The sequence below is a fragment of the Microtus pennsylvanicus genome, chromosome 7 (assembly GCF_037038515.1).
Source record: "Microtus pennsylvanicus isolate mMicPen1 chromosome 7, mMicPen1.hap1, whole genome shotgun sequence".
Taxonomy (NCBI): Eukaryota; Metazoa; Chordata; class Mammalia; order Rodentia; family Cricetidae; genus Microtus; species Microtus pennsylvanicus.
In genome coordinates, this window is record NC_134585.1 from 8,385,530 (window position 1) to 8,395,269 (window position 9,740).

A 9,740-nucleotide genomic window follows, 5' to 3' on the forward strand; every position below is an offset into this window, starting at 1 on the left:
CCTCGGCATTAATTGTTCCTTGCCTCTTTCTGCCCAGAATTCCCTGATGAGGGACGCAGTCTTCCCTTTCTAGCCTCCCTATATTTTCACACAGACCTCACTCCACAACTGTGTTCAAAATTCTCCTGACAAGAATGTCATATTGGATAAGGCCCAACAGGCCTCATTTTACCTCTGTGAAAACCTTTCTTCAAAGTCCCAGGCTAAGGGCTGGAGAGATGGCTCAGCGGTTAAGAGCATTGGCTGCTCTTCCAAAAGGTCCTGAGTTCAATTCCCAGCAACCATATGGTGGCTCACAACCATCTGTAATGAGATTTGGCGCCCTCTTCTGGCGTGTGGGCATACATGGAGGCAGAATGTTGTATACATAATAAATAAATCTTTTACAAAAAAAAAAGTCCCAGGCTAAGGACCTGGGGAAACGCCTGACAGATACTTCTGCAACTTGCCAGGGTCCCATCAATTGTCAGTGCTTTGTAGGCATTCCCACTCACATGGTTTTCTAAAGCAAACGACCATCCCCAGAATGACTGATTCTGCTTCCTACAAGGTTCCCAGAAATAAGCGGTTACAGTGGCTCAAGGACTCCCAAACTAAAGACTCAGATCTGGGTCACTCCCAACCAAAGGGCAGCTGTTAAATATCTCAGGTTCACAGAATACAGTGGTCCACAGAAGGTCCACCATGTAACTCACCTGCTGAACACCACTTTACTCTAGTCAATCCACAGCTAAAGAGAGGGCCGACTGCACAAGCATGACCTACATTTTCCAACATGCTAAACTGAAATCCATTCGCCTACAAGGCCAAATGCTGTACAATCTCTCTTTAATAAACTACTTCTAGGATGCCTTTAACTGTCTTCTAAGTCTACTCCTTCATAAGCAGCCTTTGACTTGCCCCACCCTATCCCCCTTGGAAGTCTGGTGGCTTTCTGTGGTTATGTGGCACCTGTGACATACTTCCCCTTACACTGTCATTGTTTATGTTTCTTTTTCATTATCCTTGTTCCCTAGGATTACAACCATCTCATGTACTTGTGGATTCCTTCAAGTAACCAGTAGAGAGCCCTCACAAACTGAGAGCCCAAGCTCACAAGCTGTTCTAGTAGTATTTAAAAACCCCAATCATCTGTCCCATTTCGAATCAATAGACTCTTGGATGTAAGGGCAATGTGGCTTTGGCATTTTGTCCCACTCTTCATAAGGGTTGTCTGTCTCGTGAGGCAGGAATCTCCTTCCTCAACAGTCCGTGTGCATCCCTTCCTAAACCGAACATCCAGTTGAAGAGGACAACCTTACCTGATTAAGAAGGACCATTCTTCTGTCAAGGACACATAAGTAGCTCCCCTGCTAGAACTGCCAAACAAGCTCCCTATCCTCCTAAGGCTCTGCTCCTTGAGGCTGGTTCTGCCCAGGACCCAGGTGTCAGCAGGCAACCCTTTACAGTACTAAAGACAACTGAGGACACCTGACAGAAAACTATAGACTATTGCAGTCATGGACTATGACCTATTATCTGGATGGTCTGACATGGTTACTGAAAGCCCCACAGTGTTCTCGTTCCCTATCTCACTCTTGGTTGTGATCTCAACATGATAAACAGCAGCGTAGGACTTTCTATACAAGAATGTTCCTCCAATGCTCAATACTCAAGAGTGCTGATAATGTTTTCATGGGAGTATTTTATATTTATGCGCTTTCCAATTTGGCAAACCCCAAGTCAAGGCTATTCCAAGTTCACTATGTGATGGCGCCTTAGTCACAACTGAAGCTGCTGGGCTGAGAATCCGCCAGAATGCTCTCTCCATTACACCAGGAGCTCAAGGAGTTTCAAGATTCCTACAATGCAGGTACCATACAAGCCCTTTAGAAGGATTAAGTCATCTCAAATTTGCCACATGCTAGGACAGCAGGTCTCAACCTGTGGGTTGCAACCCCTTTGGGGGTTGAACAATCCTTTCTCGGGGATCACCTAAAACCATCAGAAAACATAGATATTGGGCTGGAGAGATGGCTCAGTGGTTAAGAGCATTGCCTGCTCTTCCAAAGGTCCTGAGTTCAATTCCCGGCAACCACATGGTGGCTAATAACCATCTGTAATGAGGTCTGGTGCCCTCTTCTGGCCTGTAGACATACACGCAGACAGAATATTGTATACATAATAAATAAATAAATAAATAAATAACAGATATTTACATTATGACTCACAGCAGTAGCAAAATTACAGTTATGAAGTAGCACTGAAAATAACTTTATGGTTGGGGATTATCACAACATGAGGAACTGTATTAAAGGGTCGCAGCATTAGGGAGGTTGAGAAGTACTATCCTAAGAGACTTTCAGGGGTGGGTAGTATAGTCCTAGGGATCTTACTCTGAACCCTGTATGTAACCAGGCAAGTTGCTCTACTGTCCTTAGATGTCCTTAGTGTGGCCTTATAGTCCCAGGACACATAATGAAGTGCTGGTCACCATGCAGGACACAGATGTCCTGCCCTCCTCATTCCCATCGCTCCTGATCCTAACTCAGAAGGCTGTGCCTTCACTTCATCACCAGAGCCCATCCTGTTTTCTCATGCTTCTCCTATCCCATACACACAGAGTACAATGGAACCTGGGACTTGCCTCAAGGAACACTCTCAGTTGGTCCCTCCACCCAACCAACCTTTCAAACTCATACTCTAATTCAAACCATTCCCCCTGAAAGCATCACATGATCAGCATCTTGGTATCGGTCCATTTAGAAGCTCCAAGTGCCTCTCACCTCAGCTACACCCCCGCCCATCCTCTATAAACACCCCAATTTACCATCTTTACTTGTGCTATACTCGAGTCTTTCAAAGGCAGGAAAACCAGCTGCTAAGTCATAACTGATCCTTATTCCCATTTGTGACTTTTTTCCTTCTAAAGAAAAGAATCTGTGCTTTGGGAGAGAGAGAAAGTAGACTCAGAGGTTAAGAGCACTAGCTGCTCTTTCAAAGGATCTGGGTTCAATTCCCAACACCCTTATGGCAATTCACAACTGTCTGTAACTCCAGTAACAGAGGATCTGACATCCTCTTCTAAGTTCCTCAGGCATGGCACATACGATATACACACATGCATGCAGGCAAAAAACTCACATACATAAATTCATTATTTATTTATTTATTTATTTATTTATTTATTTATTTATTTGGTTTTTTTCAAGACAGGGTTTCTCTGTAGCTTTGGTGCCTGTCCTGGAACTAGCTCTTGTAGACCAGGCTGGCCTCGAACTCAGAGATCCTCCTGCCTCTCCCTCCCAAGTGATGGAATTAAAGGTGTGCGCTGCCACCACCCGGCCATGATTTTTTTAAAAAAGAAACTGTCTTTTCTTCAGTGTTGATTCTTCAAAGATGCTTAGGCAAGACACTGATCAGTAGCTTTTCAAACCACTACTTACCTACCCAGCTCTCAAAGGCAACTATCCCGATAGCTCAGAACCAGGTTCCCCATACTATTTGATACTAATCTCATCAACTCAGGCACTCAGGAAGGCAGGTGGATCTCTGTGAGTGAAAGGCCAGCCTGAACTACATAGAGAATCCCAGGCTGGTCAGGGCTACCCCAAGTGAAACCCTGTCTCAAAAAAAGAAATAAGGAAGGAAGGGAGGGAGGGAGAAGGGAGGGAGGGAGAAAGGGAGGGAGTGAGAAGTGAGGGAGGGAGGGAAAAAGAGAATTTGAGAGAGAAAACTAGGTAAAGGGTGCTCTAGAAGGCCATCTCTTCAACCACACCTCAGTCAGAAAAGCGAAGGTAGTCAGGGTAAGCCTAAATTGAAATTTTATAGTGACCTCCCAGGAGGAAAAGCACAGGGGCCATGCCTAACATAGAGCTCATGTCTGGGCATTCAGAGCACATAGCCACTCTGGATGAGGCTTACCCAGCAATACAACGGCTTCACAGCTATTGTAAGATCTGTTTAGGTCCCAGGATAGCAGCAGTTTGCTAGTTGGTCTTTATCCTAAGGACAAAGAGCAGCTATTTGATAAAATCAGACAAAAATGACCCAGACTGGGAATAGCAGACACTGCCTAGAGAAGGCAAAGTACAAGGATCCCACGTGAGCAGGAGAGATGGAGACAGTCTAATATAGTCACAGCACATCTCCCAGGAAGAATGTACAGAACTCGCTGCAAAAAGGGAGAACCCCAAGGGTCTGATCTAGGGATGTTCTCTGAGAAGACCAAGGCAGGCCAATGAGAAAAAACACAAGGGAAACATATGTCAAGTAGAGATTGCTAAGTGAAAATATGGCCTGCCATTTGTCAGGCAGAAACAGCGGGCACAGACAGAGCCAGCTGCCAAGTAAACAGAAAACAGTGTCTCCCCCATTAACTGCAAAGTGTCACAGTGCTCCTTTCTTGGAGTGACTGCTCACTTCTTATTCATCAAATTTATATTGAAAACTCCCCACTTCAGAAAGAAAAAACCATGACCTGCCCTGAAGAGTTCCAGTGACACAGAAACAGCCTAACTCCCCACTAGCCTCAGAGGTGTGGGTAAGGTATGTATAAACAGTGTTTTCCATTTATTTGAACTTCATTGTTTACAGGCAAACAAGACCTGGGTCCACTTCACATTCAAACTCTAGTTGGCTCTTTACACACAGTTCCACCTTGCCATGAGCTGTCAAAACACTGTTTGAACACCTAGACAGAAACAAGAATATCTACAGTTTGAGGCCAGCCTGGGCTCCAAAGAGAATTCAAGGATAGCCCAGGATATATAGTGAAGCCATCTCTAACAAAAACACTGCTTCATTTCCAAACCACCAAATTCAAACCCTGCCCCCAAGGTCTGATAGGGGCCTCCCAATTCTTCTGCCATATGATCATGTGTATCTTGTCAAATTCAGATCTGTTCCTGACTAGGTCAAGACAGACATTCAGAGTCTGAATGGTAACAAAACAAGTGGGGAAAGATGACAAGCAGGGGCAAGGCAGACGCTGGAGACACAGATGCATCCAGCAGCCACCAGCATCCAATGGTAACTAAAGCTATGTGTGAGCACCACACTGCCTTGGAGTCTACGGTGAAAGTGGGCAAGGCTGAGCCTCAAGCGCCTGCACTGTCTAAAGGCTCTCGAGAAAGGTAAAGGGACAAAGGAGACCGAGAGGACATCACCAGAGATAGATGGGAAGGTCAGGAACACAAGCAAACATCTGTGATCTAACTTTGATCAAGTTACCAAATGTGACGTGGAAAATTAGCTGTGACCACCAAAGACAGATTTAATTGCAATTTAGTCCCAGTCGGGAATGTGCTGACTCGATCTCTAAATACCTCCGATAAATGTAACAGGGTCCTGGACTCATATTTGATATACTGCTCAAACGCCAAAAGTCTGAATGGACAAGAAGTCCTAGCGACCTGAACTTAGCTCAGCACTGGAAACTGGCTCTCTTGCCCACATACATGTAGACAAGCAACATACATGAGATAGGACTCACTTTTTTCTACACTCTTCAAGCTCTGCAAACTTTCCGTTAACTCCGCGTTGAGCAGTCTGGGTAAGAAGTCCCGCATCTGCATCACTTCGGTCGTCAGCTGTTCCAGGTCCTTCCTTCTGACTTTCACATATTCTTCTTTGGGTTCTAGGCACTAAAAAGAACAAGTACATCTTAACATTACAATATCTCTCTTCAGGTGACCAGAACTGGCACCCAAGGCAACCTGCTTCCTTTTCTTTCAAGCCTCTTACATTCCTAATTACCTCACAAGCATGTCTACATATGTACTGTTGTGTGTGTGCACATGTGTGTTCAATTTTTTTTAGGGGGGGTGGTCTCATTACGTATCCCTAACTGTTCTGGAATTTTGTAGACTATGCTGGCCTTAACTTTGAAACAATGTGCTTGCCTCTGCCTCCCTAGTAATGGGGTTACAAGCCTATTCCACCATTCCCGGCACCTGATGCACCTTCTATTACACGTCTGGATATAGGGGTGTGTGTGTGTGTCTGAATATAGGTGTGCTGCATATGTGTATGTGGGTACACACGGGTTTTATATACAGAGAGACAAGGGTGGTGATGTACACCTATATTCCTAGCTTTTCAAGAAACTGAGGCTGGGGCTGGAGAGATGGCTCAGTGGTTAAGAGCATTGCCTGTTCTTCCAAAGGTCCTGAGTTCAATTCCTGGCAACCACATGGTGGCTCACAACCATCTGTAATGAGGTCTGGTGCCCTCTTCTGGCCTGCAGACGTACACACAGACAGAATATTGTATACATAATAAATAAATATTTTTTTAAAAAAAGAAAGAAACTGAGGCTGAAAGATGATTTTACCCAAGCGTTAGCAGCCAGCCTAGAGCGGCAAGCGTATCAACTCTGTTTCAGTAAGAATACAGTGGAAGAGCGAGTGTAAATACTGGAGGGGAAAAACCGTGTACACAAGTCTAAAAGCCAAAGAAAGCACCTACAATGTACGTGTCCAAGGCTGAGCTGCCCCGGGGATGGCATCCCTGCGGGCTGCACACAGCCTCTGCGACCCCTAACCCCCTAACATTCACCGCCACCACCCAAGGCCGTCACAGAGGAGAGGCGTCGCCGTGGCCCTCTCTTCGCTGAGTCACCATGGGCAGGGCACCATGACTGAGTACACAGCCCTGGTTCTCCCAAAAACTCATGCATGGCCTGAGACCCTGACCGCCGCTTCTTAACTAGACTTGAGGCCTTCAGAGGGCTCAGGAGGCGCGCCTCGAGTCGCCCGCCCTGGTTCGCCCTGGCGCCGCCTGCCCTGAGCCGTCTCACAGCCACAGGGCCTGGCCCTGAAGGGAGCGAGTGCCAGCAGCTCCCACTTGCTGGACCCAGAACCATCCCACTGACCCGGCAGGCTTCATCAATATCGGACACCTCGCCCACCCGACTCGTGGCCATGGTCAAGGCCTCTGCTCTTTGCGCCTGCGTGAAGCTCTCGTACACGCTAGAAAGCGCGGGAACGAAGAGCTGCTGGGACCCGACGGAAAGCCGCGAGGTTCAAATTTCGCCAAGTTTGCGTCGTACTCTTGGTTTCTGGTCTCTGGGCCCAGGGATAAGGTTGACCCGACTCTATTGAAGCTCTTCCGCTTCCGTTCAAATTTGGCACCTGCAAAATGAGGCCTGGGTGTCAAAATATACAGAGTCCATCCTTTCCTGTTCAGGGAGAGGATACTACAGCCAAACCCTCATCCTCTTGGTGAGATTGCCAACAGAACATCGCCCCTTGGCCCAAAGCACTTCTGTATTGAGAGATGTATTTTTGTATTCACTGAAGAACTATTTTGGCCAGGTAACTGAGATACGAAATAACCAAAGACTGAAGCGGGGTGTCATGGTACACGCCTGTAGTCCCAGCACTTGGGTGATAGAGGGAGTCCAAAACCAGCCTTGCTACAAAGCAAGGGAGAGTCTAGCCTGTGCTACATGGGGGGGGGGGGCAAAACTCAATAACCAAAGTTCGAAAGAGTATCCTAATCTAATAATTCCCTTAAGGTGCTAATGAATCTACAGAATGTGTGTTTGATGACCTAGGGTTTTGAATGTCCCTAAAGTTAGCACAGCTGTTAAGACTTTTTTTCTTGAATGGAGATGGAGGAATGGAGGTGGTGGTGAGGGACAGAAGGAAGGGGACAGGGAATGGAGGGGGGAATAGAAGGGAGGTGGGGGGAGGGAACGGGAGGAGAGGAGGGAGGGGAAACTGGTGGGTATGGGTATGTAAAATAAAAAAATAATAATAATTTTAAAAAAAGACTTCTAAGCCAGCAGTAGTGGTGCATGCCTTTAATCCCAGCACTCGGAAGGCAGAGGCAGGCGGATCTCTGTGAGTTCGAGGCCAGCCTGGTCTACAGAGCTAGTTTCAGGATAGGCTCCAAAGCTGCAATGAAACTCTGGGGGAGGGGCAAGAGGAACGACTTCTTTCTTGTGGGATTAGTATGTCCCCACTTGTGCTGGTGCCAGGTGGCTTTATGTCAACTTGACACAAGCTAAAGTCATCTGAGAGGAGGAAACCTCAATAAAGAAAATATCTCGGGGGGGGGGGGTGCATTTAATCACGCAGCACTTGGGAGACAGAGGCAGGTGGACTTCCAGGTTCGAGGCCAGCCTGGTCTACAGAACGAGTTCCAGAACAAATAGCGAGGGCCACACAGACAAACCCTGTCTCGAAAATCTGAGATAAATAAATTAAAAATTAAAATAATAAAAAAGAAATTAAGAAAACATCTCCAGGGGCTGGAGAGATGGCTCAGCGATTAAGAGCATTGCCTGCTCTTCCAAAGGTCCTGAGTTCAATTCCCAGCAACCACTTGGTGGCTCACAACCATCTGTAATGGGGTCTGGTGCCCTCTTCTGCCTTGCAGGCATACACACAGACAGAATATTGTATACAAAATAAATAAATAAATATTTAAAAAAAAGAAAACGTCTTCATAAGATCAGGTTGTAGGCAGGCATATAAGGTGAGGGTGGGGTGGTTATTTTCAAAATGGGGTTTCTCTGTGTAGCTCTGGCTCCTTATCCTGGAACTCAGTCTGTTGACCAGGTTGGCCTTGAACTCACAGATCTGTCTGACAGAAATCCGCCTGCCTCTGCCACCACCTAGCTATAAGGCCTTTTCTTAATTAGTGGTTGATGCTTATGGTGTGCGTTGCCATCCATGGGCTGGTGGTCCAGTGTACTTTAAGAAAACAGCCTGAACAAGCTATGAGGAGCAAGCCAGTAAGCAGCTCCCTCCATTACCTTTGCATCAGCTCCTGCCTCCAGGTTCCTGGCCTGCTTCAGTTCCTGTGCTCACTTCCTTAGATGATGAACAGTGATATGGAAATGTAAGCCAGATCAATCCTTTCCTCCCTAACTTGCTTTTTGGTCAGGACTTGCTTTTTGTTTCACTGTAGCAGTAGAAACCCTAAGACACCACGGCTCAGAACTGTGTGTTTTGCACGCAGGAGAACAGGGCCAAGTTCCCTCCCCGTTAGATACCAAAATCTTCCCCTGCATGCCGCCAGGACAGGTCATCTTCCTCTAATGTGGGGGGACATCCCTTCACCTGACCCAGAGGCTGTGGGTACGGGTTTGCTAACTCCCCATTCAACAAGCCTACACCTGTCCCAGGACGCTTCAGGGAGGCTTGCTGTCTTGCCACTACACACCCCTGACTCTGTCCCAGGAATGGATCGCTCTCTCCACACCACACTCCTGGACGTACCCTTGATGCTGCAGGGATGGGTTTTTTCCTCCTCGCTAAACCCGAGCCTGCCCTAGAACACTGCAAAGGTCTCGTCACCTCTGCATTTGTCGCAGGACATTGATGGGGCGGATCGTTCACTCTAGAATGCTGCGCCTGCATCAGACTCTAGGCACTATGTTACACTGGGGGAAGTGGATGCGGGGGAGCACAGGCTGTCGTCAGGCCGGGGCTGCCCGGATGACTGTTCCTTCTGGGTCTCAATTCTGCCCAGGAAAGCCCGCCGAGTTCTGCAGACACAGCGTGTGGGGAGGTCGCGGGAACCCCCGACAGAGCTTTGTTAGCTGTGCTTAAACTCTAGACTGCGTCAAAACCAGCCGTAGGCGTCTTCCTGGAGGAGACCTGACCCCAGCTAATCTTGAAGCCAACCACCCTGACTTGGGCCACCCACAGGACGTACTCAGGAAGCGCGCCCGCAGCTTTTACAGGCGCCACGGCCACGCGGGCTCCCCAGGCGCGATACGGCGGCGCGCCTGTGACGCCATCACCCGC

General features: G+C 47.5%; 1 protein-coding gene across 1 annotated transcript in view; it reads right to left on the reverse strand.

Annotated features, from left to right (window-relative positions):
- Positions 1 to 9,733, reverse strand: part of Hsf2bp (heat shock transcription factor 2 binding protein) — an 82,242-nt gene extending 72,509 nt beyond the window's left edge. The window contains exons 1-4 of the mRNA XM_075978732.1: positions 9,675 to 9,733; positions 9,373 to 9,478; positions 6,560 to 6,976; positions 5,474 to 5,624 (exon numbers count right to left, since the gene is read on the reverse strand). Of these exons, the coding sequence (XP_075834847.1) occupies positions 5,474 to 5,624; positions 6,560 to 6,976; positions 9,373 to 9,478; positions 9,675 to 9,733 (733 nt within the window). The remainder of the gene's footprint in view (positions 1 to 5,473; positions 5,625 to 6,559; positions 6,977 to 9,372; positions 9,479 to 9,674) is intronic.
- Positions 9,734 to 9,740: the final 7 nt, after the last annotated feature.